General features: G+C 39.8%; 1 protein-coding gene across 1 annotated transcript in view; it reads left to right on the forward strand.

The window, feature by feature from the left end:
* The window catches only part of LOC143127168 (NACHT, LRR and PYD domains-containing protein 12-like), a 20,077-nt gene extending 7,285 nt beyond the window's left edge, over positions 1–12,792 (forward strand). The window contains exons 10-13 of the mRNA XM_076288477.1: positions 4,322–4,498; positions 4,838–5,014; positions 5,330–5,506; positions 12,457–12,792. Coding sequence (XP_076144592.1) covers positions 4,322–4,498; positions 4,838–5,014; positions 5,330–5,506; positions 12,457–12,640 — 715 coding nt within the window. The 3' untranslated portion in view covers positions 12,641–12,792. The remainder of the gene's footprint in view (positions 1–4,321; positions 4,499–4,837; positions 5,015–5,329; positions 5,507–12,456) is intronic.
* Positions 12,793–13,107: the final 315 nt, after the last annotated feature.

Here is a 13,107-nt window from a genome sequence, read left to right on the forward strand (position 1 = left end):
AGGGGAGAGGCGAGAGACACGTATGGAGCACAGCTGAAGGCACACTGTCACGAGATATAAGCAACTCCTCTGCAGGATAAATGTTGTTTTATTCAGTCATTTGAGCAGCATTAGGGTAAGTGTTGCTTTTTCCAGCCTATGTTTTCGATGGTAACCCATTGTCAGTCAATATAGTAGAGGTCCTGGGAAAGATTTGTATGCACTTCATTTAGCGGAGAATATCTCAACTGTTATAGACTAATATGACCCCGTTGAACAACATGGAATGTGTGCCAAAATCGCTACCCAGGACGAAAGTCCTGAAAATGACCACAATAGGTGACACTATTATCACATTATAGGTCTGATAAAAAAAAAAAAAGGTTTTTTTCCTTAATAGATATTCTCATAAACTTCTACCAGTTTAATCTTCATATTAAGAGAAATACTTTTTGTATTACACTTTGTATTAAAACTAAAATAAAATATGCAAATTAGCCAATATCTCATTAAATATGTGTACATATAAACCCTTGAAGCCATAGATTTTCTGAGGTGATCACAATGTTTACAATGACCATGATTGTAAGGTCATAGAAGAGTGTAAGCATTCTGATTTGATATAAAGAAAATGGCTAAAAAAACAGTCAGCCAATTGCATAGCCTACAACTAGCAACAAACAAGAATTGCCAGTTATTTATTAACCTAAACTTTAAAAGCTTACATTTCCTATCTGTTCTAAATATTGCTGTCATCACCACAACTTTTTTTTTCAACAAAAGTTTACTTGGCAGCCATAGTGACCTGAGATCATAATAGAGCACATGGCTGTCAAGCAAGATGACTTGTAAGATAAAGAAAAGTAAGGCAATCTACTCTTTATTCTTTGTGTTGCTGTGTACACTACATTACGTGTCATTATCATATGAGTTGTAATTTTGTGTATTTAAATAATTATAATGAATTTGTATTATATTTAATTTGGTGTGTATTGTAGCTAGCTAACTACAGTTTTTTAGCTAACTAGCTGCTAGTGTTTTTTTTTTATTTTGCAAAATGGGGAAAATGTCATCACAACTTGTGATCACATACTGTAGTCTCAGACAAGTTGATGAAGTTACAGTTTCTTCATGTCATGAAGTTATTCCTCCCAAATAATAGATACGTTGGTACATACCATAGACTGTATGGTACATACCAATTACTCATATTTGAAACCTTATTTTACAAAATATCAAATGATCTGGAGAGACTGAGAAAACGACTTATCCATCCAGTGTCACATAGCTAATACTTCATTGACTGGGCTACAGCAGAAAACATGGTAAGATAGGCTTTAATTAATTCATTTCAATTTACAGTATCTGTGGAATATGGGGGTTAAAAATAGAAAGTGACATGTCATGCTTAATGCAACTTTTGTTTGAAGTAGGAAATGTTTTATGGTAAAAAAAAATTAAATCTAGCTTTTTTGAGAAACCTAACAATAGTATATCAATCTTGACGAGTGCATCCTATGCCTGAAGAAGAAACAATCTGAGTACCTCTCTAGTGGTGAAATTGGCAGGGGTGTTATTGTTTCGCTTGCCAAACAAACAAAGATTAATGGCACTCGAACTGCTAGGGTTCTTCAACTGACAGTGCAAGAGCAAGACATCATAAAATACCACACCAAATCCTGCTACAGAACATTACAAAGGGATATGGCTAAGGCTGATTGCACAACCCAACCATTAGAACAATCTGAGCCATCTCAGCAAAGACCTATTAATGATCCAACTGAGCGACGAAGCGAGAGATTTAAGACCAGTGCAACTGACACTGTCATCAGGTGATACAGATGTCTTTGTGTGCCTATTATACCACACAACAGTCAATTGGAGAAATCTTGGCCTCCAAGAGCTCTGGCTCATCCGCAAATCAGGAGTGAACAGATCAATATTACCACTTCATGATATCTGCAAAGCGATGGTAGACGAGCTCATACAGTGTCTCCCAGCACTACATGCGCTGACTGGGTGCGATACAACCAGCAAAATATCAACCAAACTTGCAGCTCTGAACACTGTCCGCAAACCAGACAACTCGTCTCTGATCCTCAACTTCAACTGTCCACATCTAACAAAGAGTGCAATACAAATGGCGGAAATATTCTTGGTCAAATGTCTCAAACCATCAACAGACAAGGAGACATTTGACGACCTGCACATTGCTGCGTTTGATAGTCATGCCCTTAAGATGGACTTTGAGAGGACCGCTTGCACCTCAACTAATGCAAGAAAACATACTGTATTCAAAGAGCCTATTATCAACAGCAGCTTTGGGTCCAAGCACCATTTACAGACGCCACCTCGATCTTAAATGCAGATGCTTATGGTTTTGTAAAAAAGGGGAGTTTATTAGTCCCTGAGATTGTAATCTCAAAACCTGAAGGTTTGCCAGATCCCTGCTCGTGTGGCAAGTGTGCACACAAGAATGGCTGTCCCTGTCGGGTAGCTGGTATCCATTGCTGCAAGTACTGCAAATAAGGGAGGCAATAGTTGTAAAAATCCTATCACTGAATGAGTTCTCATTATAATTCCCATACCTGGACTCTGTTGAGAAAAAGTTGAAAGTTTTACCTTGCAACACAGGGAATAAACCTGTTGTTCTGTATGTTTCGCTTTAAGTTAACGTTCCAATGATAATAGCAAGGTTGAAAATAAAATGTCTTTATATATCAAATGCTTGTTTTCTTTCTACAGTTATATTACATTTCTACAGCTACATTACATTGGTAACATCTACAGAAACACAATTAAAAAGTATCAAACCAGAATTCTTACACTACATGGTCATTGTAAACATTGTGATCACCTTAGAATGTGTATGTAGCTTGAACAGTTTATGTACGCATATTTAATGAGATATTGGCTAATTTGCATATTTTATTTTATTTTTAAGACAAAGTGTAATACAAAAAGTATTTATCTTATTATGAAGATTAAACTGGTAGAAGTTTATAAGAATATCTATAAAGGGAAAAAAAGTCTCATTCACCTATAATGTGATAATAGTGTCACCTATTGTGGTCATTTTCAGGACTTTTGTCCCGGGTAGCGATTTTGGCACACATCCCACGTTGTTCAATGGGGTCATATTAGTCTATAACAGTTGAGATATTCTCCGTTAAATGAAGTGCATACAAATCTTTCCCAGGACCTAGACTAATAGTGAAAGTAACTGCATATAACTGTCTTGTCGTTGACCTTCTCCTTGGTGAAGTTAGTTTCACTTTGCCAATGAGTTCAAATAATAGACGAGTGCAAATGCGTGAAGGCTATGCTAGGCTTTAGTAAAGCATGGTTTAAGAATGACTATTCCATACGGTCTCGCAAGCAGCCTCCTTCAAATGCGCCGTTGAATGCCAAAATACAGATGCATTTATTTGATATATCGCGCGTTGCGCCGTTAAAGGGAATGACAGATGTCATTCTCATTGGTTTAAAATGATGTTACGCCCCAAACACACCCATATGACTGATTAAAAGACCTAGGAACACCTTGTTACGCCATGCGCTCCACTTTTGAGAACGAAACCCCTCCCAATGTGGACTGGACATCCTACTAAATTTGAATAGACTTTTGACGAGTGACGATGCACTTTAGAATGTCATGATAGGGCCCTGAGTTGCTATCAGTGGATTTGACAGTGTGTTTTTATCTCTTTTTCTCACTCAAACACAAACACACCACTGAGGCAGTCAGTCACTCTCTCACTCACTTCACCACACGCACCACACACACACACACACACACACACACACACACACACACACACACACACACACACACACACACACAAAACACTGACTCAATCATTCACACTATCACAGCACACACACTTACACACACACACACACACACACACACACACACACACACACACACACTGACTCACTCACTCATTCATTCACTCACTCCTTCATTTAGTCACTCACTTATACACAAACACAACACACACGCACCACTGACTTTTTCCTGAGTATCACAAGACCAAACACTGAGTTGCTATCAGTGAATTTGACACACACACACACACACACACACACACACACACACACACACACACACACACACCACTGACTCATTCACTCACACTATAACATATCACACACACACACACACACACACACACACACACACACACACACACACACACACTCACACACACACACACACACTCACACACACACACACACACACACACACACACACACAAAGAGTATTGTAAATGTGACAGTAATGTTGATTGTCCAAAAGGAAATGAAGATGAAGTATTTCTCCTACTTCTCTCTACAGCCTGTACAACTGCAGTATTAGAGAGGAAGACTTCAGAGCTCTTGCATCAGCACTGAGATCAAACCCCTCACACATGAGAGAGCTTCAACTGAGTGGGAATAAAGCAGCAGGAGACTCAGGAGTGAAGCATCTTTCTTCTCTTCTGGAGGATCCCAACTGTAAACTGGAGAAACTAGAGTGAGTATCACAAGACCAAATACTGAGTTGCTATCAGTGAATTTGACACACACACAAACACACACACACACACACACACACACACACACACACACACACACACACACACACATGAGTTGCATGTTTAGTTTGGAGACCTGTGTCCAAAACCGGGTGGGGTCACTGCTCTCTCCCTTTGTTACACTGACACACAAACATAGCACAAACACACACACACACGCACGCAGGCACGCGCACACACACACACACACACACACACAAAGTATTGTAAATGTGACAGTAATGTTGATTGTCCAAAAGGAAATGAAGATGAAGTATTTCTCCTACTTCTCTCTACAGCCTGTACAACTGCAGTATTAGAGAGGAAGACTTCAGAGCTCTTGCATCAGCACTGAGATCAAACCCCTCACACATGAGAGAGCTTCAACTGAGTGGGAATAAAGCAGCAGGAGACTCAGGAGTGAAGCATCTTTCTTCTCTTCTGGAGGATCCCAACTGTAAACTGGAGAAACTAGAGTGAGTATCACAAGACCAAATACTGAGTTGCTATCAGTGAATTTGACACACACACAAACACACACACACACACACACACACACACACATGAGTTGCATGTTTAGTTTGGAGACCTGTGTCCAAAACCGGGTGGGGTCACTGCTCTCTCCCTTTGTTACACTGACACACAAACATAGCACAAACACACACACACACGCACGCAGGCACGCGCACACACACACACACACACACACACAAAGTATTGTAAATGTGACAGTAATGTTGATTGTCCAAAAGGAAATAAAGATGAAGTATTTCTCCTACTTCTCTCTACAGGCTGTGGAACTGCAGTATTGGAGAGGAAGGCTTCAGAGCTCTTGCATCAGCACTGAGATCAAACCCCTCACACATGAGAGAGCTGCAACTGAGTGGGAATAAAGCAGCAGGAGACTCAGGAGTGAAGCATCTTTCTTCTCTTCTGGAGGATCCCAACTGTAAACTGGAGAAACTAGAGTGAGTATCACAAGACCAAATACTGAGTTGCTATCAGTGAATTTGACACACACACAAACAAACACACACACACACACACACACACACGAGTTGCATGTTTAGTTTGGAGTCCCGTGTTCAACACAAACATAGCACACACACACACACACACACACACATTCTAATTGGGTATTCTTTACCCCCACCGCATTACCATACACACAAACACACACACACACACACACGCACGCACGCACACACGCACGCACACACACACACACTAGTTGCACGTTTAGTTTGGAGACCCGTGTTCAAGACCGGGTGGGGTCACTGCTCTCACACTCCATTACACACTCCATACACACTCCATTACACACTCCATACACACTTCATACACACTCCATTACACACTACATACACACTCTATTCATAGGTGCCACCTACGTCACTATCAAATAGAACGCCGCCATATTTACGACTGATCTCGCCCAGTATGGCCGCCCACACTGCACATTTGAATGTGTGTGAGAGAGAGAGATATGTGGAGAAAATTTCAATTTTAGGCTCCGATCCTTATTTGTTACCCCCAGATTTATTTTGTCCCTTATTATCTGCCCCAGGCTTGCCCTAATTGGCTTTCCATGATATATATACATCTACCTTGTTCATAACCCCTCCCCGTACAGTGGGGATAGCTTGAAGGCATTCAAGAGTAGGAGGGCAGGCACGATTGAAACACGGGACGAATGAAACATTCCAGTTTTCTCCGAGTGTAGGCTAATGATGATAGACAGACGTCCTTCGGTCAAAACATAGGAGGTTAACATGCTCTATCAGCCAAATATCTTCCTGCTATGTCATTGTATCACGGAGTTACAGGCGATAAACGAGTTTTGATGCGTAAAAGTAAACTTCATTAGCGGTTACATTTTTTTGATTATTAATGAGTGTTTTTCATTTAAAGGTTTGGCTTAATGCTTATTCAGTAGACCATTTAGTTCTCCACAATCCCAGACTTTCATATCGCATGCTTGTTTACATGGAAAGCAAAACAAGCTATAGTGACATAGCCTATGTCTGTGTCACCAGGCTGTAACTCCATGTATTTTAATTAAATGCAAAAATATCTGTGTTTAAACAATCATTTATGGAGGTGAGACATGGAAAAACAGTTTTAGGAAGATGAAAATACATTTAGGCCCACCAGGTAGGGGGTTGAGTTTTCCCATGTTATCCTATGGAGACTGACGGCCGGTGGGTCGTTAAGGCTAGGCCTACTTATTTGGATGTGCCGTGGCCTAACCCAAGTAAAAAACTAGTGAAACGACATTTTCAACAATATAAACATGATATAAATGGGAAAGCTTACCGTTCTAGCTATAAACATGGCAGAATCATCCACAGGGCATGATATTTCAAAAACCGCTTCATACACGCTTCATGATGATGGCAATGAGTTGTTATCAGACATGCACGAAGACATATAGCCCTGCAACAATCTATCTAAAATAACCCCTATTGGGAGTACCATTCATGATATGTAGTAAAATTTTGAAGTTGTGGGACGTTTATCGCTTAAACTGTAGGCCTAGGCCTATGTTTCATTCGTCCCCTTATGTTGTTTCAACTGTCCCGACCAGGAGGGACGAATGAAACATTATGCACGTCCCACTTTTGCTGTAATAATTTTTTCAAAATAGGTTTTGTTCAAAGCTAAAGATGCATTTGAATTTGACAGAGGACAGATGTAGGTTAGTGACCAAATATTAGCTTTCAGTGTGGTACGATCGGTTTGTAGGCTAAATTACGTTTAATTAAAGTGTTTCAACTGTCCCGGCTCTCCCCTACTGATGCCTATCAATATGCTGTGGCTGGATGGGTCAAAAACGTGAAAGTGCGGCACAAAAATGTGGTATATGGCAATATATGAACATATATGTCAAATAACAGGGACTTATAATTTTACTTATATGGACATATATGCAATTCAAATATTTATGTCAAACATATATTCAAAGCTATATGTCCATACATGCATACAAAATATTTTAATTTCCCATATAAGATGCTATATATCTTCATATACTAGATCCAATTATTTGTTTTCCAAATATATGGAGAAGTTTATGTGTGAATATGTGACAGACTTATATGTAGTCTCCATATATGGTGGCATACATATCCATACACTAGATTCCACTACTTATTTTCTAAATATATGGAGAACTTTATGTGTGAATATGTGGCAGACATATTTGTAGTCTCCATATATGGTGGCATAGGCCTACATATCCATACACTAGATTCCATTAGCCTACTTATTTTCCAAATGGAGAACTAAGTGTGAATATATTTGTTTATGTCTTGGCGTCACAGGTATGGTGTCGACTATGCTGCTCGGCATCTTTTGCCTTATGTGTCAATGTTTTGTGTGGAGCGTTTGCGTTGCACCATGTGCACATAGCTGCCAACTATCACGCATTGGCCGTGAGACACACTCATTTGATTAGTTTCACACACTCACACGCCACACCCCCGATTTCTCACGCTGAAGTGTCAACCCGGTTGGTCAGATGCCAGAAAAATGAGTTTAGCCTATCTATAGATCTACCTGTTGAGCCACGGTTATGCTTTCAGAGACGGTGAGAGGGTTCAAGAGCACTCCCTGTCCGTGGAATTTTCTAAATTTTCTGTCATTTGCGATGCTACTTCAGAAGCCGTCCCAGGCGCATTCCCCCCGCATTTCCCCGGCTTCAGGTATGCTTTGAGTATTATTGAGTATTTTTCACACTGAAGTGTCAACCTGGTAGGTCAAATACCTGGCAGATGAGGTTCAACTAAACTAATCCTATACATATGATATCACACATCAGGTGAACGTGTGGAATCTAAGCTTTCCAATGATATTATCGCGAGAAAATTAACATTGAACCGACGTGCAATTTAGGCTAATCATATTTGCATTTTGCACACAGTGCACACCCATTACTCTCGGTTTAATATTTCACTAACCCTTTACACAACACGTGGCAAACCCAATATCACAATAAACAGCAAACCGTACCGAATAAGAGGATATAAAGCATGCCTCTGTGCAATAAGTGGTTCCTGAGTAATCCGGTTTTGAAATTGCAACACATTTCTACATAGCCTCATTGGGGCGAAATTATAATGTATTCTATTTTTTTTTTGTTACACACATTCAGTCATCCCCCTCACTTTTGATAAGGTAAAAAGCCTTATAAGGTATGCCAAATAAATAATAACCTATAGGTTTACGCTAGGCTATGTAAAACTCCCCATTAACAGCATCACGTCACTAACCACAGCGACTGCACAATCTCGTATTCACTCTGTTGGATATCTGAAGCCAGTTTGTCTACTTAAATACTGTAAGTGTAAATCTTCAAATTATGGCCAGGGTCTTAAGACAAAGTACAGGCCTTTAGGGGCAGGATTGTATTCGAGACAGCCCTTTATTTCTTATGCGAGTTTTATTTTGAGACATGCGTTTCTTGGAGGGGCATACTGGTAGGCCTTCAAAAGCATGACATTTTCGGTTTAGTTTTATATGTAATTTACTTTGGACTGTTTGATTATATTGTTAAATGTTGGGACTGGTGGGCACTGAAATCTGGGGAGGTATTTGATGATCACTATTACATATGTAGTTGAAAGAGTGTTGGGATTTCAAACAAACCAGTGTTTCCTCTAGGATTTTTTTAAGCAGTGGGGGCAGGCCTGTCCGATCCCCCCCCCCCCCCCCCCCACTGTCCCCCCGTCCCACGGAACTGACAACTGACACTTCACTGCAACACAAACAATTATATGTATTCACCTCTATTCACACACAATGAGGCATTATTTTCAGTTGTGATTGAGCTGTATATTTGGAGAATCTACAACAGGTCTGCACAATGAATTTTGAAAGGCAACTGCGACTATTGTACGTCTGCCCCATTTCTGATACCGTGGGGGAAGAAAATTAAACCGTGGGGGGCCGCCACTACCAAATCAACATAGAGGAAACACTGCAAACCTTTCATGCGTTCATTGAAGGTCCGCGGTGCTATAATGGAAACCTTATTGCATAGCCAAGTAGCCTATATATTGAGTTATTTTTAAATTATGCATGATTTACTTTTTATTAATTTCGTAGGCTGGCTTTATTTTGTTATATAGAAGTATCTAAATAACCTGTTAAAATGTACCAGAATTCAGGAAATTGCATCTAGTCCAAAATTTTTTTTCTGGGGGAGGACCCCCATACCCCCTGCTAAAATGTCCCACCCACTTTCACAATGCCTCCGACGCCCATGGTCCTAGTAGTAGGCTAGATCCCTTAGATAGCAATGTTAATTTAACTCTGGGACCCTGGTCCCAGGGATGGATTACTGCACGGGCCTTCCGGGCCCAGACCCAGGGGCCCAAGGTGTCAGGGGGCCCTGAAGCCCAAGCCTTTGCATGGAATCAGTGCCTCAATATCAACACATCAGGATGTAGGCTATGAATCTGATTGAATTTAGTATTGGCCATCCCCAAAATGCACCAGAATACAGGAAATCACATCAAACAAATAAAAAAATTTCTGTGGGAGGACCCCCAACCCCCCCTTCCACATATGCGACAATTAGTGGGGAGCCCTTAATACATGTGGGCCCAGGGGCCCGAAAGTTCATAATCCGTCCATGCCTGGTCCCTACACCTGAGAACCACTGATGTATGTTTTTTTTTACTGTATGGTATAATGCTGAATGAGCCAAACTAAAATTTCCGCAGCAAAATTTGGGTTGGCCCCACCAAATCTCACTCCAAGGTTTTTTGAAAAGTTGGCAGCCCTGTGTGCATACAAAAATGTGTGAGGCCAAAGCTACTTTAAATATAACGGATGCTTGTAGTATCTTGATATGCGCATGCGCACACAGCAATACCCATCCCCCACCCTTGACTGACTTTTGAACACCAACCACAGTGACTTCAACCGTCACTTTTCTGTCCTGTCATGCATCTGACTTTGTAAGCTGTGCAAACTCTGCTGTCATCATATCCAAGGTAAGAAGGCCTTTAGTAAACGGGAATTAGTTAGAAAAATATTGTTTTTATAATGTGTGTAATGTTAACCAAATCCGTTTGTTAACAGTCTAACCATCATGTTAGAATTAGCTAACGTTAATGTTATCAATTAGCTATCGATAACGTTAGCGAGCTAATATTGCTAACGTTAGCGATGTTAGCTATTAATGTTAACTTTTCCATTAACTAACTTTACCATTATGTGGAATATCTAGAATGATAGTTAACATCATATCCAACAACAAGCCTGTCTGAGATGTCGTTATGAATATAAGTTTTAGTTTGAATGAAATATCAGGTGTAAGTAAGTTAGCTAACCTAGCTATAACTTAGGCTACATTTAAAGTGGCTGCTAATAACCATGCAGGCTAACGTGAACTTTAGTAGGCTTAAATGGATCTTTAGTTTGTGAAGGGTAGTGTTAAGCCATTCTTACAACAGAAGACTTTGACAAGATTTGGGGAAGATTCTTGAAAGTCTTTTGAGTAAAGCTTGAATGGGGGGCATTAGTTAAAAGACTCCAATCTTTCAAGAATCTTTCCCAAATCTTGTCAAAGTATTCTGATGTATGGATCATTAGGCTACATGTTCTTCATCTCATAGCCCTTATTTAAGCTTACTTGTGCCAAGGCGTGTGTTTATTAAAGATGCATGTGAAGGTAGTAGTGCTTCAGTGATGGTCTTTTCATGTTCTGTGTGTTTTACAGCATATTAATCTTCTCTGTTCCCTGTTTGCAGGTGGTGATTTGTGAGGACTGCTGCCCTGAGAACACTGAGTGCATTCTGCCAAATCAATGTGTGCCACTTCCATACAGAGAAAAAAAGTTTCTACCTGGAGAGTTTACTCATTGTTTGTGTGGAAAAAATTAACTTTAATAAAAGGTTAAACAAATATTTTGTGTGTTTTCTTTGGAACCTCAACAATGTTATATTTCTGAAATATACATATATTGTGACATATTTCTATAAATGTGACATAGCAGAACATTACATATATTTTGCAATATATTTACCTAATATGAGTGCAAATATATGTCCATAGACATATATTTGCAATATATTGGTATCCCTAGTATGCGTACAAATACATAACTTATCATATATTAACATATATGCAACTGACATATATTTGTAATATATTGTATATCTGGGAAAATATATGTGACATATATAAAAACGGCCAATTTTGCTATATTTTGAAATATATTTGACATGTATGTGTATATATGTGACTTATATGTGTGAGGCATACATTGACATATACATCATATATGTGATTTACATATATTGCCATATACCACATTTTTGTATGGGGCTGGCCACCAAGGATTTATATTTAATCATGGGAAATGTAAGTATTATGTAAAAATAATTCAAATGTATGATTTTGGTGGTAGTTTACTCTGACTAGGTACACTTAGCGAGTTGTTAGCTAAGTGGCTAGCAAACAGCTAGCAAGCTACCACTCATTTTAGTGTCATTTAGCTCACAGCTAGCTGTCATTAATCTGGGTAATGTTCTTTAATGTCAGATGTGTTTATACCTATTTTATACACTCCATGGTTTATACTCATTGAAAGAACATGAAGGGAAGGGAAACGAGGCAATTGTGACTTTATGGGAACAGTTTGTGGTGGGTTATCAACTGTTAGCTGTCAGACGGTCAGCTGTTGTGACCACTGAGCGGCTGAGCTGCCCGAAACGGTCGTAAAGATGGCGGCGCAAAGCTACAGTGACGTCATGACACAAACAAATTACACACTCCATACACACTCCATTCACACAGTGCAATGTTGTGTACTGTATGTCCAACATGTCCAGAACACAGAACTGCTGCCCTCTTTGGTCTGTGTGTCCTTCAGCTGATCTGATGAAGTGTTTCCTTCTTTCTCCTACAGCCTGGAGCTCTGCAGTATAACAGATGAAGGTTTCAGAGCTTTAACATCAGCACTGAGATCAAACCCATCAGCCCTCAGAGAGCTCCATCTGCGGTTTAATCTGCCTGGACCCTCAACACAGCAGCTGTTCTCTGAACTGAAGAAACATCCAAACTGTAAACATTTACAAATATATGGACCCTAATGAATCCATCCTGTTGTGTTCCACCTGAAACATGTTTTTACACTGTGCAGAAACTAGATGTATCGCAGAGCGGTACAAAATATGACCGCCGCCCAGTCCAGCACATTTTTTCCACAAAAATAAATCACGCTGAAAGGCATATATGATTCTAACTGTCTCACTAAATTGCATTATCCACACTCAATTCTCACTGGTATCTGCTAGACAACAAGTACCAAAACATGATTAGTTCATAGATTTTACATGTAAAATCAATTTTATACAACGCCACCCCCATCTTGCCTGTTCATAATTCTGAGAAATTCTTAAATTGTGTGCATGTGTGCGCGTACATGTTTATGTGTGTGTGTGTGTGTGTGTGTGTGTGTGTGTGTGCGTGCTTGTGTGTGTGCCTGCATATGTGCCTGTGTTTGTGCATGTGCATGCATGCGTACATATGTCTACTGTTTGAGTATGTGTCATACGTA

The sequence above is a fragment of the Alosa pseudoharengus genome, unplaced genomic scaffold, assembly GCF_046254945.1.
Source record: "Alosa pseudoharengus isolate Yale_2024_CS ecotype anadromous, Long Island Sound unplaced genomic scaffold, YU_APseudo_1.1 YU_APseudo_1.1_scf_17, whole genome shotgun sequence".
NCBI lineage: Eukaryota > Metazoa > Chordata > Actinopteri > Clupeiformes > Clupeidae > Alosa > Alosa pseudoharengus.